This window comes from Salvelinus alpinus, chromosome 5, assembly GCF_045679555.1.
Source record: "Salvelinus alpinus chromosome 5, SLU_Salpinus.1, whole genome shotgun sequence".
NCBI classification, from domain to species: domain Eukaryota; kingdom Metazoa; phylum Chordata; class Actinopteri; order Salmoniformes; family Salmonidae; genus Salvelinus; species Salvelinus alpinus.
Window position 1 is genome coordinate 56,616,767 of NC_092090.1, and position 26,637 is coordinate 56,643,403.

At 46.7% G+C, this 26,637-nt stretch overlaps 1 protein-coding gene across 1 annotated transcript in view; it reads left to right on the plus strand.

The window, feature by feature from the left end:
• LOC139576363 (protein prenyltransferase alpha subunit repeat-containing protein 1-like) overlaps window positions 1-25,051 on the plus strand; it is a 72,054-nt gene extending 47,003 nt beyond the window's left edge. The window contains exons 5-7 of the mRNA XM_071402398.1: window positions 1,278-1,518; window positions 12,231-12,604; window positions 22,106-25,051. Coding sequence (XP_071258499.1) covers window positions 1,278-1,518; window positions 12,231-12,604; window positions 22,106-22,502 — 1,012 coding nt within the window. The 3' untranslated portion in view covers window positions 22,503-25,051. The remainder of the gene's footprint in view (window positions 1-1,277; window positions 1,519-12,230; window positions 12,605-22,105) is intronic.
• Window positions 25,052-26,637: the final 1,586 nt, after the last annotated feature.

A 26,637-nucleotide genomic window follows, 5' to 3' on the forward strand; every position in this document is an offset into this window, starting at 1 on the left:
AAGGGATTAAGCCTAAAAGTCACTAGAAATTAGAATTGTAAAGCTGATTTACAATAAAAAATATCCCCTTAGCAGGGATGTTTTGTGTATTTCAGTGCAAAGAAAATGTGTCACCTTTTTGGGCCCTCACCAGTTTGCATCCCTGCCATTGTGAAGCATGGAGGAGGAGGTGTGATGGTGTGGGGGTGCTTTGCTGGTGACACTGTCAGTGATTTATTTAGGATTCAAGGCACACTTAACCAGCATGGTTACCACAGCATTCTGCAGCGAAACACCATCCTATCTGGTTTGCGCTTAGTGGGACTATCATTTGTTTTTCAACAGGACAATGACCCAACACACCTCCAGGCTGTGTAAGGGCTATTTGACCAAGAAGGAGAGTGATGGAGTGCTGCATCAGATGACCTGGCCTCCACAATCACCCGACCTCAACCCAATTGAGATGGTTTGGGATGAGTCGGACCGCAAAGTGAAGGAAAAGCAGCCAACAAGTGCTCAGCATATGTGGTAACTCCTTCAAGACTGTTGGAAAAGCATTCCAGGTGAAGCTGGTAGAGAGAATGCCAAGAGTGTGCAAAGCTGTCATCAAGGCAAAGGGTGGCTACTTTGAAGAATCTCAAATTTAAAATATACTTTGATTTGTTTATCACTTTTTTTTGGTTACTACATGATTCCATATGTGTTATTTCATAGTTTTGACGTCTTCACTGTTATTCTACCATGTAGAAAATAGTCAAAATAAAGAAAAAATGTTGAATGAGTAGGTGTCCCCGAAACAATGGACTGGTACTATATATATTTTGCAAATGTTAGAATTCGTTTTCCACTTTGACGTTAGAGTATTTTGTGTAGATCATTGACAAATAAATTACAATTAAATCAATTTTAATACCATGTTGTAGCACAACAAAATGTGTAGAAAGTCAAGGTGTGAATAGTTTCTGAAGGCACTGTATATGGCCATATATGGTGTGTACATTACATGATCTAACTGACCAAAAATGACCCCTCATCTGGCCAGAAAAGTGTTTAGCAGCCTGAGAAGGCTGTGGTTGCACAATGCATTCTGAGAATGTCATCGCAGTTGATAGGTCACTTACGTAGCTGTTTTTAATTTATGTTATCCAGGCCTTTTGTCCTGGCTCTGTTGTTGAACCAGATGCTTACTATAGGTTCGGTTGGTTCTGGGTTTAGGGCTGTTTTGGGAGCCGAGGGTATTTGAGATGCGTGTGTGTTTAGTCAGTGTATATAGTTAAACATTCCCCCTGTGTTTCCAGGCGCTGGGTACTACAGCAGGTGCTACGGGAGTGTTCTCCCCCCAGCTCGGATAGGAAGGAGCAGGGTGACAGTGACCTGCGTGACTCAGCAGAGAGGACGCGGCTTAGTGAGCGGCTCCACAGGGTTCTACACGACGAGATGAAGGTATGCGCCGACGCCGCCAGCCGCTACCCTAGCAACTACAACGCCTGGTCGCACCGTATCTGGGTCCTGCAGAACATGGCCCAGGGCAACCTGAAGGTAGGAGTACGACGAGATAGGGTCCCTCTCTCTCTGCCTCTCTCTCTGCCTCTCTCTTTCTCTCTGCCTCTCTCTCTTTCTGCCTCTCTGCCTCTCTCTCTTTCTGCCTCTCTCTCTTTCTGCCTCTCTGCCTTTCTCTCTCTACCTCTCTCTCTGCCTTTCTCTCTCTACCTCTCTCTCTCTGCCTCTCTCTCTCTGCATCGCTCTGCCTCTCTCTGCTTCGCTCTGCCTCTCTCTCTCTCTGCCTTTCTCTCTCTCCCTCTCTCTGCCTCTCTCTCACTCTCACTCTGCCTCTCTCTCACTCTGCCTCTCTCTGCCTCTCTCTTTCTCTCCCTCTATTTCTCTCTCTGCCTTTCTCTCTCTCCCTCTATTCCTCTCTCTCTAACCCTCTCTCTTCCTGCCTCTCTCTGTCTCTCTCTCTCTCTCTCTCTCTCTCTCTCTCTCTCTGCCTCTCTCTCTCTGCCTTTCTCTCTCTCTCTGTCTCTCTCTCTGCCTCTCTCTTTCTCTGCCTCTCTCTTTCTCTCTGCCTCTTTATCTGCCCTCTCTCTCTGCCTCTATCGCTCTCTGCCTCTCTCTTTGCCTTTCTCTCTCTGCATTTCTCTGCCGCTATCTCTCTCTGCATCGCTCTGCTTCTCTCTCTTTCTCTCTCTTTCTCTCTCTTTCTCTCTCTCTCTGCCTTTCTCTCTGCCTTTTTCTCTCTGCCTCTCTCTCTCTCTGCCTCTCTCTGCCGCTCTCTCTCTCTCTGCCGCTCTGTCTCTCTCTGCCTTTCTCTCTCTGCATCACTCTGATTCTCTCTCTTTCTCTCTCTCTGCCTCTCTCTCTCTCTGCCTTTCTCTCTCCCTCTCTCTCTCTCGCTCTGCCTTTGCCTCTCTCTCTCTGCCTCTCTCTCCTTCTATGCCTCTCTCTCTCTCTGCCGCTCTCTTTCTCTCTCTCTGCCTCTCTCTCTCTGCCTTTCTGTCTCTGCCTCTCTCTCACTCTGCATCTCTCTGCACCGCTCTGCATCTCTCTCTGCCTTTCTCTCTATATGCCTCTCTCTCTCTCTGCCTTTCTCTCTCTGCCTCTCTCTCTGCCTTTTCTCTCTCTGCCTTTCTCTCTCTGCCTTTCTCTCTCTCTCTGCCGCTCTCTCTGCATCACTCTGCTTCTCTCTCTTTCTCTCTCTCTCTGCCTTTCTCTCTCTGCCTGTCTCTCTCCCTCTCTCTCTGCCTTTCTCTCTCCCTCTCTGCCTCTCTCTCTCTCTCTAACCCTCTCTCTCTGCCTTTCTTTCTCTCTCTCTCTGTCTCTCTCTCTCTGCCTCTCTCTTTCTCTATGCCTCTCTCTCTGACTCTCTCTCTCTCTGACTCTCTCTCTCTCTCTCTGCCTCTCTCTCTCTGCCTCTCTTTCTCTCTGCCTCTCTTTCTCTCTGCATCTCTTTCTCTCTGCCTCTCTTTCTCTCTGCCTCTATCTCTCTCTGCCTTTCTCTCTCTGCCTCTCTCTCTGCATCACTATGCTTCTCTCTCTGCCTCTCGCTCTCTCTGTCTCTCGCTCTCTCTTTCCCTCTCTCTCTCTCTCTCTCTGCGTCTCTTTCTCTCTGCCTCTCTCTCTCTACCTCTCTCTGCCTCACTCTGCCTCTCTCTCTTTCTCTCTTTCTCTCTCTCTGGTTCTCTCTCTCTCTCGCTCTGCCTTTCTCTTTCCCTCCATGCCCCTCTCTCTGCCTCTCTCTCTGCCTCTCTTTTTCTCTCTCTCTCGCTCTCTCTTTTTCTCTCTGCCTCTCTCTCTCTACCTCTCTCTGCCTCACTCTGCCTCTCTCTCTTTCTCTCTTTCTCTCTCTCTGGTTCTCTCTCTGCCTCTCTCTCTACCTCTCTCTCTCTGCCTCTCGCTCTCTCTTTCTCTCTCTCTGCCTCGCTCTCTCTGCCTCTCTCTGCCTCTCCCTCTCTCTGCCTCTCTCACTCTCTCTCTGCCTCTCTCGGCCTCTCTGCCTTTCTCTCTGCCTCTCTCTCTCTCTGCCTCTATCTCTCTGCCTCTCTATTTACCTCTCTCTCTGCCTCTCTCTCTCTGCCTCTCTCGCTCTCTGCCTCTCTCTCTCTGTCTCTTTCTCTCTGCCTCTCTCTCTGCCTTTCTCTTTCTCTCTGCCTCTCGCTCTTTCTTTCTCTCTCTCTGCCTCTCACACTCTCTGCCTTTCTCTCTCTTTCTCTCTCTCGCTCTGCCTCTCTCTCTCGCTCTGACTCTCTCTCGCTCTGCCTCTTTCTCTCTCTGCCTCTCTCTTTTTCTCTCTCTTTTCCTCTCTCTCTCGCTCTGCCTTTCTCTCTCTCCCTCTATGCCTCTCTTTCTGTCTCTCTCGCTCTGCCTCTCTCTTTCTCTATGCCTCTCTCTCGCTCTGCCTTTCTCTCTCTCTCTGCCTTTCTCTCTCTCTCTGCCTTTCTCTCTCTGCCTCTCTCTCTCTTTCTCTCTCTGCCTCTCTCTCTGCCTCGCTCTGCCTCTCTCTTTCTCTCTCTTTCTCTCTCTATGCCTCTCTCTCTCGCTCTGCCTTTCTCTCCCTCTATGCCTCTCTCTCTCTGTCTCTCTCTCTGCCTCTCTCTTTCTCTCTTCCTCTTTATCTGCCCTCTCTCTCTGCCTCTATCGCTCTCTGCCTCTCTCTCTGCCTTTTCTCTCTCTGCATTTCTCTCTGCCGCTCTCTCTCTCTGCATCGCTCTCTCAGCATCGCTCTGCTTCTCTCTCTTTCTCTCTCTTTCTCTCTCTCTGCCTCTCTCTCTCTGCCTTTCTCTCTGCCTTTTTCTCTCTGCCTCTCTCTCTCTGCCTTTCTCTCTGCCGCTCTGTCTCTCTCTGCCGCTCTGACTCTCTCTGCCGCTCTGTCTCTCCCTGCCTTTCTCTCTCTGCCTCTCTCTGCATCACTCTGCTTCTCTCTCTTTCTCTCTCTCTGCCTGCCTTTCTCTCTCCCTCTCTCTCTCTCTCTCGCTCTGCCTTTGCCTCTCTCTCTGCCTCTCTCTCCTTCTATGCCTCTCTCTCTCTGCCGCTCTCTTTCTCTCTCTCTGCCTCTCTCTCTCTGCCTTGCTGTCTCTGCCTCTCTCTCACTCTGCATCTATCTGCACCGCTCAGCATCTCTCTCTGCCTTTCTCTCTCTCTGCCTTTCTCTCTCTCTGCCTCTCTCTCTCTGCCTTTCTCTCTCTGCCTCTCTCTCTGCCTTTTCTCTCTCTGCCTTTCTCTCTCTCTCTGCCGCTCTCTCTGCATCACTCTGCTTCTCTCTCTTTCTCTCTCTCTCTGCCTTTCTCTCTCCCTCTCTCTCTGCCTTTCTCTCTCCCTCTCTGCCTCTCTCTCTCTCTAACCCTCTCTCTCTCTGCCTCTCTCTGTCTCTGTCTCTCTCTCTCTCTCTCTGCCTCTCTCTCTCTGCCTTTCTTTCTTTCTCTCTCTGTCTCTCTCTCTGACTCTCTCTCTCTCTGCCTCTCTCTCTCTGCCTCTCTTTCTCTCTGCCTCTCTTTCTCTCTGCATCTATTTCTCTCTGCCTCTCTTTCTATCTGCCTCTCTCTCTCTCGCTCTCTGCCTCTCTGCCTTTCTCTCTCTGCCTTTGCCTCTCTCTCTCTCTCTGCCTTTCTCTCTATACCTCTCTCTGCCTTTCTCTCTGCCTCTCTCTTTCTGCCTCTCTCTTTCTCTCTTTCTCTCTGCCTATCTCTTTCTCTCTGCCTATCTCTTTCTCTCTGCCTCTCTCTCTGCCTCTCTCTATGCCTCTCTCTCTGCCTCTCTCTCTGCCGCTCTGTCTCTCTGCCTTTTCACTCTATGCCTCTATCTCTCTCTGCCTTTCTCTCTCTGCCTCTCTCTCTGCATCACTATGCTTCTCTCTCTGCCTCTCTCTCTGCCTCTCTCGCTCTGCCTTTCTCTCTCTCTCTGCCTCTCGCTCTCTCTGTCTATCTCTCTCTCTCTCTCTCTCTCTGCGTCTCTCTTTCTCTCTGCCTCTCTCTCTCTACCTCTCTCTCTGCCTCACTCTGCCTCTCTCTCTTTCTCTCTTTATCTCTCTCTGGTTCTCTCTCTCTCTCGCTCTGCCTTTCTCTCTCCCTCCATGCCTCTCTCTCTGTCTCTCTCTCTGCCTCTCTCTTTCTCTCTCTCTCGCTCTCTCTTTCTCTCTCTGCCTCTCTCTCTCGTTCTGCCTCTCTCTCTGCCTCTCTCTCTCTTCCTGCCTCTCTCTCTGCCTCTCTCTCTCTGCCTCTCGCTCTCTCTTTCTCTCTCTCTGCCTCGCTCTCTCTGCCTCTCTCTGCCTCTCGCACTCTCTCTCGGCCTCTCTCTCGCTCTCGGCCTCTCTGCCTTTCTCTCTGCCTCTCTCTCTCTCTGCCTCTATCTCTCTGCCTCTCTATTTACCTCTCTCTCTGCCTCTCTCTCCCTGCCTCTCTCGCTCTCTGCCTCTCTGCCTTTCTCTCTCTTTCTCTCTGCCTCTCTCTCTGCCTTTCTCTTTCTCTCTGCCTCTCGCTCTTTCTTTCTCTCTCTCTGCCTCTCACACTCTCTGCCTTTCTCTCTCTTTCTCTCTTTCGCTCTGCCTCTCTCGCTCTGCCTCTCTCTCTTTCTCTCTCTGCCTCTCTCTTTTTCTCTCTCTCTTTTTCTCTCTGTCTCTCTCTCTCTCTGCCTCTCTCGCTCTGCCTTTCTTTCTCTGTCTCTCTCTCTGCCTCTCTCTTTCTCTGCCTCTCTCTGCCTCTCTGACTCTCTCTCTCTCTCTGACTCTCTCTCTCTCTCTGCCTCTCTCTCTCTCTGCCTCTCTCTCTCTCTGCCTCTCTTTCTCTCTGCCTCTCTTTCTCTCTGCATCTCTTTCTCTCTGCATCTCTTTCTCTCTGCCTCTCTCTCTCTCGCTCTCTGCCTCTCTGCCTCTCTCTCTCTACCTCTCTCTCTGCCTCACTCTGCCTCTCTCTCTTTCTCTCTTTCTCTCTCTCTGGTTCTCTCTCTCTCTCGCTCTGCCTTTCTCTCTCCCTCCATGCCTCTCTCTCTGTCTCTCTCTCTGCCTCTCTCTTTCTCTCTCTCTCGCTCTCTCTTTCTCTCTCTGCATCTCTCTCTCGTTCTGCCTCTCTCTCTGCCTCTCTCTTTCTCTCTCTCTGCCTCGCTCTCTCTGCCTCTCTCTCTCTGCCTCTCGCTCTCTCTTTCTCTCTCTCTGCCTCGCTCTCTCTGCCTCTCTGCCTCTCCCTCTCTCTGCCTCTCTCACTTTCTCTATGCCTCTCTCTCTCGCTCTGCCTTTCTCTCTCTCTCTCTGCCTCTATCTCTCTGCCTCTCTATTTACCTCTCTCTCTGCGTCTCTCGCTCTCTGCCTCTCTGCCTTTCTCTCTCTGTCTCTTTCTCTCTACCTCTCTCTCTGCCTCTCGCTCTCTCTGTCTCTCTCTCTCTCTCTCTCTCTCTCTGCGTCTCTCTTTCTCTCTGCCTCTCTCTCTCTACCTCTCTCTCTGCCTCACTCTGCCTCTCTCTCTTTCTCTCTTTATCTCTCTCTGGTTCTCTCTCTCTCTCGCTCTGCCTTTCTCTCTCCCTCCATGCCTCTCTCTCTGTCTCTCTCTCTGCCTCTCTCTTTCTCTCTCTCTCGCTCTCTCTTTCTCTCTCTGCCTCTCTCTCTCGTTCTGCCTCTCTCTCTGCCTCTCTCTCTCTTCCTGCCTCTCTCTCTGCCTCTCTCTCTCTGCCTCTCGCTCTCTCTTTCTCTCTCTCTGCCTCGCTCTCTCTGCCTCTCTCTGCCTCTCGCACTCTCTCTCGGCCTCTCTCTCGCTCTCGGCCTCTCTGCCTTTCTCTCTGCCTCTCTCTCTCTCTGCCTCTATCTCTCTGCCTCTCTATTTACCTCTCTCTCTGCCTCTCTCTCCCTGCCTCTCTCGCTCTCTGCCTCTCTGCCTTTCTCTCTCTTTCTCTCTGCCTCTCTCTCTGCCTTTCTCTTTCTCTCTGCCTCTCGCTCTTTCTTTCTCTCTCTCTGCCTCTCACACTCTCTGCCTTTCTCTCTCTTTCTCTCTTTCGCTCTGCCTCTCTCGCTCTGCCTCTCTCTCTTTCTCTCTCTGCCTCTCTCTTTTTCTCTCTCTCTTTTTCTCTCTGTCTCTCTCTCTCTCTGCCTCTCTCGCTCTGCCTTTCTTTCTCTGTCTCTCTCTCTGCCTCTCTCTTTCTCTGCCTCTCTCTGCCTCTCTGACTCTCTCTCTCTCTCTGACTCTCTCTCTCTCTCTGCCTCTCTCTCTCTCTGCCTCTCTCTCTCTCTGCCTCTCTTTCTCTCTGCCTCTCTTTCTCTCTGCATCTCTTTCTCTCTGCATCTCTTTCTCTCTGCCTCTCTCTCTCTCGCTCTCTGCCTCTCTGCCTTTCTCTCTCTGCCTTTCTCTCTATACCTCTCTCTGCCTTTCTCTCTGCCTCTCTCTTTCTCTCTTTCTGCCTCTCTCTTTCTCTCTTTCTCTCTGCCTATCTCTTTCTCTATGCCTATCTCTTTCTCTCTGCCTATCTCTTTCTCTCTGCCTCTCTCTCTGCCTCTCTCTCTGCCGCTCTGTCTCTATCTGCCTTTTCTCTCTATGCCTCTATCTCTCTCTGCCTTCTCTCTCTGTCTCTCTCTCTGCATCACTATGCTTCTCTCTCTGCCTATCTCTCTGCGTCTCTCGCTCTGCCTTTCTCTTTCTCTCTGCCTCTCGCTCTCTCTGTCTCTCGCTCTCTCTTTCCCTCTCTCTCTCTCTCTCTGCGTCTCTCCTTCTCTCTGCCTCTCTCTCTCTACCTCTCTCTCTGCCTCACTCTGCCTCTCTCTCTTTCTCTCTTTCTCTCTCTCTGGTTCTCTCTCTCTCTCGCTCTGCCTTTCTCTCTCCCTCCATGCCTCTCTCTCTGTCTCTCTCTCTGCCTCTCTCTTTCTCTCTCTCTCGCTCTCTCTTTCTCTCTCTGCATCTCTCTCTCGTTCTGCCTCTCTCTCTGCCTCTCTCTTTCTCTCTCTCTGCCTCGCTCTCTCTGCCTCTCTCTCTCTGCCTCTCGCTCTCTCTTTCTCTCTCTCTGCCTCGCTCTCTCTGCCTCTCTGCCTCTCCCTCTCTCTGCCTCTCTCACTTTCTCTATGCCTCTCTCTCTCGCTCTGCCTTTCTCTCTCTCTCTCTGCCTCTATCTCTCTGCCTCTCTATTTACCTCTCTCTCTGCGTCTCTCGCTCTCTGCCTCTCTGCCTTTCTCTCTCTGTCTCTTTCTCTCTACCTCTCTCTCTGCCTTTCTCTTTCTCTCTGCCTCTCGCTCTTTCTTTCTCTCTCTCTGCCTCTGACACTCTCTGCCTTTCTCTCTCTTTCCCTCTCTCTCTCTGCCTTTCTCCCTCCCTCTCTGCCTCTCTCTCTCTCTAACCCTCTTTCTCCCTGCCTCTCTCTGTCTCTCTCTCTCTCTGCCTCTCTCGCTCTGCCTTTCTTTCTCTGTCTCTCTCTCTGCCTCTCTCTCTGCCTCTCTTTCTCTCTGCCTCTCTTTCTCTCTGCATCTATTTCTCTCTGCCTCTCTTTCTATCTGCCTCTCTCTCTCGCTCTCTGCCTCTCTGCCTTTCTCTCTCTGCCTTTGCCTCTCTCTCTCTCTCTGCCTTTCTCTCTATACCTCTCTCTGCCTTTCTCTCTGCCTCTCTCTTTCTGCCTCTCTCTTTCTCTCTTTCTCTCTGCCTATCTCTTTCTCTCTGCCTATCTCTTTCTCTCTGCCTATCTCTTTCTCTCTGCCTCTCTCTCTGCCTCTCTCTATGCCTCTCTCTCTGCCGCTCTGTCTCTCTGCCTTTTCTCTCTATGCCTCTATCTCTCTCTGCCTTTCTCTCTCTGCCTCTCTCTCTGCATCACTATGCTTCTCTCTCTGCCTCTCTCTCTGCCTCTCTCGCTCTGCCTTTCTCTCTCTCTCTGCCTCTCGCTCTCTCTGTCTCTCTCTCTCTCTCTCTCTCTCTGCGTCTCTCTTTCTCTCTGCCTCTCTCTCTCTACCTCTCTCTCTGCCTCACTCTGCCTCTCTCTTTCTCTCTTTCTGCCTCTCTCTTTCTCTCTTTCTCTCTGCCTATCTCTTTCTCTATGCCTATCTCTTTCTCTCTGCCTATCTCTTTCTCTCTGCCTCTCTCTCTGCCGCTCTGTCTCTATCTGCCTTTTCTCTCTATGCCTCTATCTCTCTCTGCCTTCTCTCTCTGTCTCTCTCTCTGCATCACTATGCTTCTCTCTCTGCCTATCTCTCTGCGTCTCTCGCTCTGCCTTTCTCTTTCTCTCTGCCTCTCGCTCTCTCTGTCTCTCGCTCTCTCTTTCCCTCTCTCTCTCTCTCTCTCTGCGTCTCTCCTTCTCTCTGCCTCTCTCTCTCTACCTCTCTCTCTGCCTCACTCTGCCTCTCTCTCTTTCTCTCTTTCTCTCTCTCTGGTTCTCTCTCTCTCTCGCTCTGCCTTTCTCTCTCCCTCCATGCCTCTCTCTCTGTCTCTCTCTCTGCCTCTCTCTTTCTCTCTCTCTCGCTCTCTCTTTCTCTCTCTGCATCTCTCTCTCGTTCTGCCTCTCTCTCTGCCTCTCTCTTTCTCTCTCTCTGCCTCGCTCTCTCTGCCTCTCTCTCTCTGCCTCTCGCTCTCTCTTTCTCTCTCTCTGCCTCGCTCTCTCTGCCTCTCCCTCTCTCTGCCTCTCTCACTTTCTCTATGCCTCTCTCTCTCGCTCTGCCTTTCTCTCTCTCTCTCTGCCTCTCTCTTGCTCTCGGCCTCTCTGCCTTTCTCTCTGCCTCTCTCTCTCTCTGCCTCTATCTCTCTGCCTCTCTATTTACCTCTCTCTCTGCGTCTCTCGCTCTCTGCCTCTCTGCCTTTCTCTCTCTGTCTCTTTCTCTCTGCCTCTCTCTCTGCCTTTCTCTTTCTCTCTGCCTCTCGCTCTTTCTTTCTCTCTCTCTGCCTCTGACACTCTCTGCCTTTCTCTCTCTTTCTCTCTCTCGCTCTGCCTCTCTCTCTCGCTCTGACTCTCTCTCGCTCTGCCTCTTTCTCTCTCTGCCTCTCTCTTTTTCTCTCTCTTTTCCTCTCTCTCTCGCTCTGCCTTTCTCTCTCTCCCTCTATGCCTCTCTTTCTGTCTCTCTCGCTCTGCCTCTCTCTTTCTCTATGCCTCTCTCTCGCTCTGCCTTTCTCTCTATACCTCTCTCTGCCTTTCTCTCTGCCTCTCTCTTTCTCTCTCTATGCCTCTCCCTATGCCTCTCTCTCCCTCTCCCTCTCTCTCTCTCTGCCTCTCTCTCTCTCTCTCTGCCTCTCTCTGCCTCTCTCTCTCTCTCTGCCTCTTCCGCTCTGTCTCTCGCTCTGCCTTTCTCTTGTTCTGCCTCTCTCTATCGCTCTGTTTCTCGCTCTGCCTCTCTCTCTCTTGCTCTGCCTCTCTCTCTCGCTCTGACTCTCTCTGCCGCTTGCTCTCTCTCTGCCTCTCTCTGCTTCTCTCTGCATCTCTGCCTCTCTCTGCTTCTCTCTCTCTCTCTCTCTCTCTGCCTCTCTCTCTCTGTCCCTCTCTCTCTGTCCCTCTCTCTCTCTCTGCCTCTTCCGCTCTGTCTCTCTCTCTCTCTGCCTCTCTCTCTCTGCCTCTCTCTCTGCCTCTCCTGCTCTGTCTCTCTCTCTCTCTGCCTCTCTCTGGCTCTGCCTCTCTCTCGCTTTCTCTCTCTGCCTTTCTCTCTGCCTCTCTCTCTCTGCCTCTCTCTCGCTCTGCCTCTCTCTGGCTCTGCCTCTCTCTCACTTTCTCGCTCTGCCTTTCTCTCTGCCTCTCTCTCTCTGTCCCTCTCTCTCTCTCTGCCTCTCCCGCTCCGTCTCTCTCTGCCTCTCCCGCTCTGTCTCTCTCTCTCTCTGCCTCTCTCTCACTTTCTCTCTCTCTCTCTCTGCCTCTCTCTCTCTCTGCCGCTCTCTCTGCCACTCTCGCTGCCTCTCTCTCTCTCTCTCTGCCTCTCTCTGCATTTCTCTGCCTCTCTCTCTTCTTCTCTCTCTGTCTCTGCCTCTCTCTCGCTCTGCCTGTCTCTGTTTCTGCCTCTCTCTCGCTCTGCCTTTCTCTCTCGCTCTGCCTCTTAATTGTATGTTCATGGTCTCTGTCAAAACATTGACAGCTCTTTCAATGTAACATTGACAGAAAACATATGTGTGTGTTAGTCTAGCAGGCAACTAGCTATGAATGTTTCATGCAGCTAGCATGGCTTATACAGTATGACCAGGGTCTGTGTGTCTCTAGCCCTCGCTGCCTCATATCTCTGGCCTGTCACTGTATGGTGAGGAGGACAGGAACTTTCTAGTCCATTTAACTGATCTGGGGACAGTGCAGGCATTAATGCAGCAAATTCCTAAGGCCTGATCCTAAAATAAGAGGCCTAGGGATTTAAAGGTGGATGGAGTGTTGTGGCTCAGTTGATCCGTTCCTAATTTTTAAGCCATGCTAGGTACTCCTAGGATATGGAGAGATGCTACTGTTTATTAGGACCAGGGATATAGACTGTGACAGAGTAGACTGTAGCAATGATCCTTTAATAGACACTTCCTGTTATGATAGGATAAGCCTACTTTCTGATCACCCATTTGGGTTAGGTTCGTGTAATGTCTGTCCTGATAGCGTTTGATTGGTCAAATCATGTCTTTGTAAGAAGCCAAATAATTCCCCTCTCTCTTTTGGAATTGCTAGTGTGCACAAGTATAATGCCAACCATAACATACATTGTTTTATTGTTAAAAATTGCTGTTTGTCTGAACATGTACACCTGCAATTCAATGTCCTCTTTAATCATATGTTGGTTAGCATAGGGCAAATACCTTTGAATGGAAAACCTTGCTTGAATGAGGTCACCTCTCCTCCTCTTTTCCCAGGTCCTCCATGATGAGCTGTCCTCCATGCGTGAGTGGGTCTCCATGCACGTGTCGGACCACAGTGGCTTTCACTACCGCCAGTTCCTGCTCAAGGCCCTGGTCAGGGAGCTCAGCCAGTCCATGCACCACCACCATGCCCCTTGGCCTAGCCTCGGCAGCTCCAGCCCTCGCAGTCCCAGCCCGGACCCCCAGCCAGGCCACCCCCCCCACCAGGCTAACGGAGAGGCCACAGCAGCAGCCCCCTGCCCCTCTCCCGCCACCCCAGAGGACCAGTCCTTGGTGGCGGCCGTGCCCCAGCTCTTCCACCAGGAGATGGAGCTGTGTACTGACCTCATCCAGTCCTTCCCCGGACACGAGACACTCTGGTGTCACAGGTACGAGCCCACAGGCCACTGTCACTCAACCTGAGACTACAATGTTAGCCAATCACAGAACACATTTTATTATGAGACGCTCTGGTGTCACAGGTGAGACCAAAGGAGGACCAATCATGGACCAGCACGTTGTTGTATCTAGGGTGCGGCCTAATTTCAACTAGAGCCATAGATACTGTACAGAGTTTGGCTAACTACCCTCCATATTGGTGGCAAATGCTTTATTATGCCAATCGTTTTTATTGTCCTTTAGACCATTACAATGTTCTCAGGACTCTTCAGTAGTGGATGTGTTGGTGGGTCCCTATCATGTCATATACGGTGCATTCGGAAAGTATTCAGACCCCTTCACTTTTTCCACAATTTGTTACGTTAGCTCTGTCAGGTTGGATGGGGAGCGTCGCTGCACATATATTTTCATGTCTCTCCAGAGATGTTCAAGTCCGGGCTCTGGCTGGGCCACTCAAGGACATTCAGAGACTTGTCCAGAAGCCACTCCTGCGTTGTCTTGGCTGTGTGCTTCGGGTCGTTGTCCTGTTGGAAGGCACTGGGTTCTTGGGGACTTGTAATGCTGCAGACATTTTTTGTGGGACCTTATATAGACAGGTGTGTGCCTTTTCCAAATCATGTCCAATTAATTTAATTTACCATAGATGGACAATGAAGTTGTAGAAACATCACAAAGAAGATGATCAATGGAAACAGGATGCACCTGAGTTCATTTTCGAGTGTCATAGCAAATGGTTTGAATAAATGTTTTTGTTTATTATTTTTAATACATTTTCAAAAAAATCTCAACCTGTTTTCACTATCATTATGGGGTATTGTGTGTAGATTGAGGAATTAGATTTATTTAATACATTTTAGAATAAGGCTGTAATGTAACAAAATGTGGAAAAAGTGAAGGCGTCTGAATACTTTTTTGTTGTTGCTGCAGAACATTCTTTGTTCTTCTAGAGAGGGAGAGAATAGAGATATAGAGAATGGCGAGAGGAAAGAGGGAACAGATCAAGCGAGTGAGGGCAGAGAGGGAGAACAGAGAGAGGACTGGGGAAAGAGGGAACAGAGAGAGAGGCTGAAGATCAGCTGCTCAGTAGAAAGTGTTTATACCTGACCAGTAGGGCTGGATGTGATATCAAATTATTGTTTTATTCTAATTTATGTTTTAGCACGATATTTCAAACGCCAATATCGCAAGAATCTGCTGCTCTATTTTTCGTTTTTATGAGTGTTTATGTCCACTTGTTCTCATGTCTTTATGGTCTCGTCTCATTCACTCCTTCTGCTATGACTGTGTACCCTCCCGTTTAAACACACACACCAAGCTCCTCCCCTACACACAAAGCTCCTCCCCCTGCCACTCATAACAACAAAGATGAAAGATCACTTCTTCCTCTCTGACAACAAGCAGTTTCAACTCGCTATTTGAGATGGGTCAGAGAATTTAATGTAAATTTCTCTACCATAAGCCGCCTCCAATGTAATTTTAGAGAATTTGGCAGTACGTCCAACCGGCCTCACAACCACAGTCCACGTGTAACCACGCCAGTCCAGGCTTCTTCAACTGCGGTATCACCTGCTTCAGCCACCTGGACAGCTGATGAAACTGGATTTGCACAACCAAAGAATTTAATCTGCGTGCTCGGCGTCCTCAGCAGGGTCTTGAACTGACTACAGTTCGGCGTCATAACTGACTTCAGTGGGCAAATGATCACCTTAGATGGCCACTGGCCCACTGGAGAAGTGTGCTCTTCACGGATGGATCCCGGTATCAACTGTACCGGGCAGATGGCAGACAGTGTGTATGGCGGACGGCGTCATGTGGGCAAGCGGTTTGCTGATGTCAACATTGTTAACAGAGTGCCCCATGGTGGCCGTGGGGTTATGGTATGGGCAGGAATAAACTACGGTCAACGAACACAATTGCATTTTATAGATGGCAATTTGAATACACAGAGATTCAGTGACGAGATCCTGTGGCCCATGTCGTGCCATTTATCCGCCGCCATCACCTCCTGTTTCAATACACGGCCCCATGTCACAAGGATCTTTACACAATTCCTGGACTCTGAAAACGTCCCAGTTCTTCTATTGCCTGCATACTCACCAGACATGTCACCCATTGAGCATGTTTGGGATGCTCTGGATCGACGTGTACGACAGTGTGTTCCAGTTCCCACCAATATCCAGCAACTTCGCACAGTGATTGAAGAGGAGTGCGACAACATTCCACAGGCCATAATCAACAGCCCAATCAATTCTATGTGAAGCAGATGTGTCACACTGCATGAGGCAAATGGTGTTCACGCCAGATACTGACTGGTTTTCTGATCGACGCTCTTACTTTTTGTATTAAGTTATCTGTGATTATCGTGTGCTAACTTCCAACTAAGGGCTTCGCCGAGGGCCGGGAACAGCCCTTAGGATGGAGTTGTCACATGATTATCCCAGGGTTCGAGGGGCCTTATTGCTTTTATAAAACGGTTGCCAACATATTTATAAAAATAGAAATGACATGCAATTTGTTTTTGTATTTTGAAGTTGCTTCCCAAGCGAGCTTGTCATTAGTTATTTTCTCATGTTTTGACCTAGTTGTTAATGCTAATCATTCTATTAATTAGATGTTGTTATGCTAAACAAATCATTGGCATGTAGCTAGCTAGCAGTGATTCAATGAGCATGATTGACAAGAACTTCAATAAATAATGTTTTAATAAATATCCAATAGGCCGCACATGCGCTGGTTAATGAATTCATGGAATTCTGAGTGTTTACGTATTCCATGTTGAATTATTAGTTTCACGTTCCTTCTTGGGCTAGGTAGAGATCACATTTGTAAAATGATACATTGTTGCACAGATCGTAGAGGCAGACAGAAGGGTTTATACAACTCCCAACTTTTGCAAACCAAATAGTAGCATGGAAAAATCATGTGAAGGCGCCTTTTTCCCGAACGAGATTATGTTTTTGAATTTACAGCCAGGGCTGAGGCACAGTGGAATTATGACATTTAACATGTCATGGTATTTTACGGTTGTTATCCCACAACTCCAACATATCACTCAATCAGGATCCGAACAACACGTTTTGTAATTTTCTAAATGACCTGTTACAAGAGGTTTATTAGTGACTGTGCATTATGCATACTTACTTTACTTAGTCCTCTTCGTCCCGGGTGGGGCTGTAACAATCTTCTGCCACAGGTGTCTGTCTTTGGCCACAATTTGTGCGCTTTCCAGTTGGTATCCATCTGAGGGCATCTTTGGTGATCCTTTCTGGCAGCATCCTCAGCACATGACCAAGCGAACACAACCTGCATATATTTATTTCCAGGACAATGTTCTTATAGCCTGTCCTCCTATACAGGTTCTCGTTAGAGATCTTGTTTGGCCGGAAGATGTTGGAGATCTTGCGGAGGCTACCATTGTGGAAGGCATCAACCCTGCTCATCTCACTGACTACCCTCTAGCACTCAGAGCCATATAAAAGCAGTGACTTCACATTGCTATTATAAATCCTGAAATTAGTTTGAGTCTGTATTAGGGTTGCAAAGGGTCGGAAATTTTCCAGTAATTTTCCATAAGAAGTTTAGCCTGGGAATTTGGGTAATTTTGCTTAAATTCATCAAAAAAGTTAGCTTATAACAGTGAACCTTTTTTTGTGGGATACACATAAGGCAGTTCTAGGTCTTGTGGCATATGTTGGTTAAACTATCCACAATTCAATGGAATTGCAACCCTCTGCATGCACAGTGCATTCTTCTATCACATGTGCAGTGCACTCTTCCATCACATATACAGCTGATTCTGAAGATCTTGCACACTAATGAGATGCTATTGAGCCCACACTACTACATTGTCTGAGCCAAGGACTACATGATTTCTGGTAAGTTTCGATTACAATACTGGGTGGGGTGAATATATTTTATATGACATAGTGGTTAGAGCATTGGACTAGTAACCGAAAGGTTACAGAAGGTATTTGCACTGGTGACAGACAATGCTGTGAACATGAAGGCTGCTTGGTCTAAAGTGGAGGAGTCCTACCCTCACATCACACCCATTGACTGTGCTGCTCATGCATTGAATCTGCTCCTCAAGGACATCATGGTACTGAAAACAATGGATACACTCTACAGGAGAGCCAAGGAAATGGTTAGGTATGTGAAGGGTCATCAAGTTAGAGAGAAGAATAGGAGCACCACATTGAAGCTGCCCAGCAACACCCGTTGGGGTGGTGTTGTCATCATGTTTGACAGTCTCCTGGAGGGGAAGGAGTCTCTCCAAGAAATGGCCATATCACAGTCTGCCGATATGAACAGCCCCATCAAGAGGATCCTCCTGGATTATGTATTTTGGGAGAGAGTGGTAAGCAGCCTGAAACTCCTGAAACCTATAGCAGTAGTCATTGCATGGATTGAGGGAGACAATGCCATCCTGTCTGATGTTCAGACTCTGCTTGCAGATGTAAGAGAAGAATACCGTATTGCCCTGCCCACTTCACTGTTGCTCCAAGCAGAGGAAACTGCAGTTCTGAAATACATCAAAAAGCGTGAAGACTTCTGTCTGAAGCCCATAGACGCCGCAGAGTACATGTTGGACCCCAAGTATGCTGGCAAGAGCATCCTGTCTGATGCAGAGGTCAACAAGGCCTAAGGTCTCTCCACCTTGGCCTGGATGAGGGCAAGGTTCTTGGCAGTCTGGCAAAGTATACTTCCAAGCAAGGGCTTTGGGATGGAGATGCATTATGGCAGTCGTGCCAACATATCTCATCAGCCACCTGGAGGAAGGGACTTTGTGGATCTGAGGCTCTTTCCCCGTTGCCTCCATCATCCTCCAAATCCCACCAACATCAATCGCTTCAGAGTGCAACTGGTCCCTGTTTGGGAACACATGCACCAAAGCACACAACATGCTGACCAATACAAGGGTTGAAAAATTGGTGTCCATCCGGGCAAATTTGAGGCATTTTGAGCCTGACAAGCCATCCTCAACAATGTTGGAAAGTGACAGTGACGATGAGGCCTCAGAGTCTTATGTTCAAGAGGTCCAGGGAAAACACATGGATGCCTGAGAGGAAGACAACCAAAGCTTTAGTTTATAGACTATCATTTTACAGATGTATGTTGAAAAGGTTATTTGGAGATGCGATGGATCATTGGGTATCATTCAATATTACCTTTGTTGTTCAGTGAAATCATCTCATGTGAAGAGTCAACTCATTTAATTAAAGTTCAGTTCATAACTAAATCGTTTTTTAAAATTTCTATTGGAAGGATTTAATCATTTGCAATTATGTCTACTTATGATAAGGTAAAAGGTTTATGTTTCTGTCTCCATATTATATGGTAAATATATCCAATGCAAAAAACATCTACATTTAAATGGTATTAATATGCATATATTTCTGTTAATTCCCATATATTCCTGTTAATTCAGAAGAAAAGTGTCCACCTCTGAATATTCCCACCTCTGAATGTGCAAGCCTAGTCTGTATACTTTTGAGCTCCATATGGGATGGAGTCGACTGAAAAATCCACTGGTTTTGTTTGGTCGGGCCTTGAGGTTTTTTTTGGCTCCTTTGTCACTGCTGATTAGGCTTACAAGTTAAGTGAAGTTGTCGACAAATTTAAGCGCCTCTCCATCAATGGTAATTGTAGGTGTTGGTGATGTATTAATGCTCATGGCTTGGGTCTTCTGTATGTTGATATGGAGACCAGTCTGTTTAGCATACATGCAGAGTCTGTCTAACTTCTCCTGGAGGTGGATGTGTTTAGATGATATAGGGTCCAGATCATCAGCAAAGTCAAGGTCCTCTAGATGGGGGAAGAGGGTCCTCTAGATTCCTCTGGAATTGTCAGATGTTGTTTGATATATTACCCAGTCGATGGTAACAAGAAAAACGGATCAAATAATGGATACCGCTTTGTCTGACACCAGACTTGAAATTACTCTGTAGGAGAACTATCAAGGATGATGCTACATTCGAAGTTTTCATAGAACTTCCCAATGAGGTTGACAATCTTAGGTGGTATTCCGTAGGCTCCAAGGACCCTCCATAAGCTCTCATGGTGAACACTATCGAATGCCTTCTTGAAATCAATAAAGTTGATGTAGAGGAGTGCATTCCACTCGGCACTGCTCGATGATGTTGTGCAGGGCAAAGATCTGTTTAATGCATGCTCTTCCTTAGCGGATCCCTGCTTGTTCTTGTCTGAGTTTGTCATCGACAGCAATGTCAATCCTTTTGAGGTGTATCCTGCAGAAGATATAAACTCAGCAAAAAATGAAACGTCTTTTTTTCAGGACCCTGTCTTTCAAAGATAATCAGTAAAAATCCAAATAACTTCACAGATCTTCATTGTAAAGGGTGTATACACTGTTTCACATGCTTGTTCAATGAACCATAAACAATTAATAAACATGCACCTGTGGAACGGTCGTTAAGACACTAACAGCTTACAGACAGTAAGCAATTAAGGTCACAGTTATGAAAACTTAGGACACTAAAGAGGCCTTTCTACTGACTCTGGAAAAACACCAACAGAAAGATGCCCAGGGTCCCTGCTTATCTGTGTGAACGTACCTTAGGCATGCTGCAAGGAGGCATAAGGACTGCAGATGTGGCCAGGGCAATAAATTGCAATGTCCGTACTGTGAGACGCCTAAGACAGCGCTACAGGGAGAAAGGATGGACAGCTGATCGTCCTCGCTGTGAATCGTGTTATGTTCATACAAATATTTACACATGTTAAGTTTGCCGAAAAGTTGACAGTGAGAGGATGTTTCTTTTTTTGCTGAGTTTAGTTGTATGTTGTCACATTCGCTGAGGTGTCCTTTCTTTGGCAGTTTGACGATAAGGCCTTTTCTCTAGTCTTGTGGTAAGACATCATGCTCCCAGATCTTGCAAAATATATCAGTCAGCACCTTGGTAGCTGTGTTGACATCAGGTTTAAGAAGCTCAGTGTGCAGTCTTCATAAGCCTTGATGGCTGCTTGGACCTCTGCTTCAACTGGTGCACCGGTGTCAATACCATCAATCTCATCCGAGGTTGGTGGGTCTTTTGGATCATTAGGCATTGGCCAGTTGACAACCTCTTCAACATGCTGAACCCATCTTGCAGTTTGTTCCTCTTTGGTTGTTTTACCTTGTTTGTCTTTGACTGGCATTGTGTGGTTGCTAACTTGGCCACAGAGCTGTCTTGTGATCTTATATACAGTACTTAGTTCTCCTCTTGCTGCAGCTTGTTCTGCCTCACTGGCCAATTATCTTATCCCTTCCAGCACTCTTTCTTACTTTTTTGTCCTTGGTCTTATATTCTTGCTTTGCTCGCTCAATCAGCCTGGGTGATTTTGCGCTCAGCAGTTTCTTTGGCCAGCCTTCTCACATCTATTTTCTTCCATGTAATCTTGTGTTAACCACTTCTTTGCCCTTCTTTCTAAAGCCAATAACTTTCTTTGCCGTTTCTGTGTACGCATTCTCGATGTTACTTTACGTGGTTTCAACTGTGCCTTGGTGTTCCTCTGCATTGGCTAATGGACTGAAGCGATTTCTTAGCTTAATGGTAAAAGCTTTCTTTATTTTAGGAGATGTGAGCTTGTTGATGTCAAAGACGTTCGGCCCTTGTTGTATTGTTTCAGCCTGACCTTGGCTATTACCAGGTTGTCGTCGCTGTTGACATCTGCCCCACGGTGAACCTTGATATCCTGCAGACACCTTCGCCATTTCTTATTGATAATGATGTGGTCAATTTTGTTGACTGTGTGACCATCTGGGGATCTTCATGTTAATTTATAGATGTCTTTGTGAGAGAATTGTGTGCTACCAATCACACAGCTGTTATTGAGGCAAAAGTCGACAATCTTTTCACTGTTGTTGCCCACTAGCCTATTCACAGTCTGTGTTATCTGCTCCAACCTTTGCATTCAAATCCACCGCTGTCATGACCATGCCGTGTTGTGGGACCTTGGATACTACTTGTTGTAGCTGCTTGAATCAGTCATCCTTGTTCTCCTCCTCTGCCTCGTTGGTGTGGGAATAACATTGCAGGATGGTGAACTTGCAGTCCTTGGAGTCAAGTCTTGCTCTGATGTGCCGGTCACTGATGGGTTCCCATTCCAAGAATGATTTGGCAGTTGTTCTACTGATAATGAGGGCTAGACCACTGGAGTGGGAATCATCCTTTCCTGAAAAGATTGTTTAGCCATCGCTTTTCACCATGCGTCCAGAACCAGTCCATATGCTTTCGCTTACACACAGGATATTCATGTTCCATCTCTGATAACTTGAGCTGTCATGAAGTTTCAAACATGGTGAGGATGTTCCATGCTCTAAGAAGTACTGTAGTTTTGGGCCCTAGAAAACGTGTTATCGAGCCCCTGATTTCCCGGGAGGGTCTTTCATCTAAAGCTGTCATAGTATTTGTATCTGCCAAGGAAGCAGCTACTTTTGCTGGGCTCCGGCAGAATTAAGGCAGTTCTACAATTTTCTTAAACATTATAATACATTCATTACAGAATTCACAACATACTAAGTGTGGGCCCTCAGGCCCATACTCCACTACCACATATCTATAGTGCCTATGGATTGGTTGGAGTTTCCTGTTGGGTCCCTTGTTGTAGTTTTCAAAGTTGTTGTTGCAGTTTCTGCAACAGTGTGTTTTTACAGGGTGTTTTTTTTAGCCCCACGCCTAACCCCCAACCTGGAGGGCCAGGTGCTGTGTTTAGTTTGTCCTCTCACCTGCAACCTGCCCGGCATGGTTGAACCTGCCTGGGGCCAAAACCCCACCTGTATAATCTTCAGGATCACTGAAACAAGCTTCCCCACCAACGCCAAGGAAATAGCAGGCATGGAATTATGCATAGTTCATTTTCATAGATTGACTTGAAAACCAGATCAGTGATCATTGCAAAAAAGCAGGTTCAACTGTTTTGATAAAATAATACAATTATTAGTGGGTCTTATGCTTGTGGAAGGCTTATATTTAGCCTAGCCCTAAATTCATTAGATTATGTTTGACTGTTTGAAATGCATTTTTTTTTTTACAGTTTAATTGTACAACGAAGCTTATTTAGAGAACACATTCAATCTATATATATATATATATTGTGAATTGCCCATAAGTATTAAAAAACGGAGATTCGATTTTTAAGCCATATCGCCCAGCCCTACTGACCAGCTTTGTTGTGATAGGGCGAAGTAAGGGGTGCCATGGTAACAGTGTTCAGATGGTTGCTAACTGATGACTAATGGCTGTAGAGAATGTGAAGATTATTTATACATTGATTTGGCCAAGATGGTCATGACTCAGTGATATCTTAGAGGATATTGTTATTTTTGTCTAGAGTGGCATCTTTTCCCCTTGAAAACATAATATGGTTTCAACAAAATGTTTTTTTAGCTTTACAGTTCTACAGATCCTAGAAATCCAGTTTTTCAATGATAGCAGTTTACTATGACATCAAAACCAACACTGTATTTCCTAACCACTATCTGTCTCCAGGCGACACATCTTCTACCTTTGGCACCACTGGAGGCGGGACCACGATCACCACGAAGGCCAGGGCCGTGGCAGTGAGTCTCCCCAGCTGAACCACACTGACGATGGGCTGAGCAGACATCCTCACACAGCCTCCCCTAGAGGAGTGGGTCTAGACAGGGCGGAGAGCAGGAACGGACAGGCTCAGGAGGGTCAGAATGCCATGGAGGTGGACGGGGTCGGGGTTCCAGACCCCCGTGACACTAAGCGTCTGAAGCGGGGTCCCCCTGACCCCTGCCCCCCCGCCCTCCCCTCAGAGCACGGTTTCGTAGCCAGCGTCCTGGACGGCTGCCGCTCCCCCGAGCAGGGATGCTTCGCCCTTGCATACAGGAAGTGGCTAGACTCTGTGATTGGTCAGTGAGAGATGGACGGACAAGGTCATTGGTCAGTGAGAGGAGACGCTTCCTACTCCACTGGAGATGGGTTACGGTTTAAATTTGCCCCTCTGGCACAGATCTAGGATCAGCTTACTCTCACCCAACCCCTAACCTTAACCATTAGAGCAAGAACTGCAAAATACTGTCCCTAGATCAGCGTCTAGTGGCTGGTAACATTATGCTCGTCTTGAAGGCTCTGGAAGGGGGCTGGGGGATCTCAAAGTTATTTGTGGCCCCTCCCATCTTCCTGGAAATGCCTGGACTGATTCGTCGGCAGAACTTTGTCTGAGCCAATCCCCCTTCAGAATGGAAATCTGAGTGTGGCTTTGCTCTGAGTCGTTCCACCTCAAAGCACAAAAAAGAGGACCACCAGATTGTTCTGAAATTGTTTCTGTAGTTAGTAAGAGGAGATACGATTAGCATTCCTGTAACATTATTTTGTTGAAATATAATTAGATCTGAAATATTAAGCTAATTGATTTCATCCAAATTGACAATTTTAATTTATAAGATTCAGATAGTAGTCAATAAATATATCACCCAACATCCAATTTGGACCAAACATCTTCCTAACAATGCGTCCCCAAAAAATGGTCAAAGGCCACCCACGGACCCCCTACACCCCATGCCAATCCCACCCCAACAACCAGTATACAGTATCAGTTGTCTATGTTTGACAAGTAGTATGAAGCTGTGGCTTGGAGTATTGCTTCTCCATACTATGTAATGTATTCCCTGTGCATCTGGTGATGTTTCTTTTCCCCCTGTTCAGAGAAATTAGTAATTCAAGTGGCTTGCATTGGTTGTTAAGCAACAAAAGTAACGCTTGCGCAACTATGGGGGGAAAAAACCTGTTTGTCTTAGATTGTTGACAACATGTAAACTATATTTAGTCTCCAAATGTTTGTTGAACACATACATTTGCACAATGAGCACTTGTTGACTCAAATACATTGTTACAGATGTCAGTTAGCAAATTTTTGCCATATTAGCATTGACATGACATATTAGCAAGTCAAAACACCTCAAAACAAGACATGGTATCAAGAACACACTCCCTACACTCGCAATAACATCTGCTAACCATGTGTATGTGACCAATAAACAATGTATTTTATTTGAAGATGCAACTAGCTGAAACAAGACACATACGATTCCCCACATGGTAGCTTCTTGTCATTGTTGCTCGTTATCTCACCGTTCAGAATCATTGCAAAGCACGGCTTCAGGCCACAACGATGTGTGCGCATAATGTTTGTGACGTTATCAGCCAACCGGTCTATAGATTTTTACCACTAAGTGCCACTGTTCCTGCTATACCGCCACTCTTTTATCCATTTTGCTGGTCTCTTGTGTTTACATCACAACATTTGATTTTACAACTTTGGGTAGAAAACAAATAGATTTGTCTCATTATGAAAATAAATTGTGTGGTCCTCACAATTCAAGCCAGTACTCCATGAAAGCAATTCAGCTTGTTCTTATAGCAACTTAATGCTGAAAACCAACTCTTCTTGAATAGTCCAAGAAGTGGCTGCTCTCTGAGAGGGCTATCCCGATGCAATTCTCATATGAACACTTTTCCTTACAAGCCAAACACTTTGATGGAGAAATTGGCTAGGGACTAAATGTTGTGACAGCCTTAATAAAGTAATTAATTGCATGGCAGTCTTATGTGTTTCAATAAAATTATCAGGAAATGGCTCTAAAAGCATAAAAGAGTGTGATGGTGTAGCAGGAACAGTGGCATCTAGTGGTCAAAACCTGGTACTTTCACACTACTTCATGGTAAATAATGCAAACCACTTCAATACTATCAGGGGGGGAAAAACATAATCAGTTTCATAGGGAATACATTACATAGTATGGAAAAGCAATACTTCAAACCGCAGCGTCATACTACTTATCAATCATGGAGAACTGATACTGAATACTGGTTGTTGGTGTTGGGGGTACGTGGGTGGCTTTTACATTTTTGGGGGGATTCCTCATGTCTTACTCATTGGTAGGAAGACGTTTGGTCCAAATCGGATGTTTGGGGCTATATTTATTGAATATTATCTGAATCCTATAAATTAAAATGGCCGATTTGGTTGCAATTAATTAGCCTAATTTCTCCAAGATAAAATGTAAACAAAATAATGTTTCAGAAATACCTATCTTACCTGTTTCTTACTACAGAAATATTTTGAGAACAATCTGAGATGATGGGTGTCATGGCTTGCTGAAATAACATGGAACGACTTCTCTGGAAGAGTATGGCTCGTATGGTCTGTTAGTAGCTTAGTTCATGTACCTCAATACCTCAGGTCTCTCGCAATGTTAGAACAATTCTGTCAAGCAATTCTGTCTGTCGTTTTAGTTTTTTCACTTAAGAGATTCATTCTTCCGGTATCTTTCTTTTGTCTTCCAGTAACTAAATGTATTGTAGCAGAATAGGTTAAGTGAAGCTGCCATGGTTACAGGAGGCTATTCATCACAAATGTTGTTATCAGGTCAATTCTGCAGAATTAAACTAAGGACTATAGTGAGATGAGCAGTGCAGAAAATCATTCATTGTCAACATACAAAAACAAAGAACATAAAACTAGCAAAGCCATTATATGCCGATACCGATATGTCGTGCATCCCTACGGACAACTAAACAACATTTAGACATTTAGTTTTAGCTCTCAGAGAAATGTAAGTGTTTCGCAAGGAGAGAGGAAAGCAAATAAAATCTAGCTGAGAGAATCAATTCTAGTTGATCCAGGTTTCTTCATACCTGGATGTGAAATATATCTTTATATCAACTGCCAGGCATACAATGGTCTGAGTCACTTCAATTGTAGAGAGGTGCTCGATTGTAAAGAAATGACTGCAAGCATATTCTAAAAATTCTAATTTCCTCAGAAGGTTCTCCGGAAGTACCTAGCTCTCGAGTCTGTCAATGAGAATGATTACAGTACTGTATGTAAGCACAACTGGTATATAGGCTGTTTTCCTTTTGTTCAAGAACAACTTGGTGCTAGCCTGGTCCAAGATCTGTTTGTGCTTTTACCCAAGCCAAACATTTTGCATGACAATTCCATAAGGAGTTGACAAGCGAGCAGAAACAGACTGGCACCAAGGCTAACTTGGTACCACAACCTCTATTTCCATTCTGAGGGGGAACTAGTATTAGAATCAGACTTGTGAACCTTGTAGGTTTTATAATCCCCCCAGATCTGATCATCATATTGTCTACATCCCAAATGGCACACTATATACAGTGGGGAGAACAAGTATTTGATACACTGCCGATTTTGCAGGTTTTCCTACTTACAAAGCATGTAGAGGTCTGTAATTTTTATCATAGGTACACTTCAACTGTGAGAGACGGAATCTAAAACAAAAATCCAGAAAATCACATTGTATGATTTTTAAGTAATTAATTTGCATTTTATTGCATGACATAAGTATTTGATCACCTACCAACCAGTAAGAATTCCGGCTCTCACAGACCTGTTAGTTTTTCTTTAAGAAGCCCTCCTGTTCTCCACTCATTACCTGTATTAACTGCACCTGTTTGAACTCGTTACCTGTATAAAAGACACCTGTCCACACACTCAATCAAACAGACTCCAACCTCTCCACAATGGCCAAGACCAGAGAGCTGTGTAAGGACATCAGGGATAAAATTGTAGACCTGCACAAGGCTGGGATGGGCTACAGGACAATAGGCAAGCAGCTTGGTGAGAAGGCAACAACTGTTGGTGCAATTATTAGAAAATAGAAGAAAATAGAAGAAGTTCAAGATGATGGTCAATCACCGTCGGTCTGGGGCTCCATGCAAGATCTCACCTCGTGGGGCATCAATGATCATGAGGAAGGTGAGGGATCAGCCCAGAACTACACGGCAGGACCTGGTCAATGACCTGAAGAGAGCTGGGACCACAGTCTCAAAGAAAACCATTAGTAACACACTACGCCGTCATGGATTAAAATCCTGCAGCGCACACAAGGTCCCCCTGCTCAAGCAGGCGCATGTCCAGGCCCGTCTGAAGTTTGCCAATGACCATCTGGATGATCCAGAGGAGGAATGGGAGAAGGTCATGTGGTCTGATGATTCAAAAATAGAGCTTTTTGGTCTAAACTCCA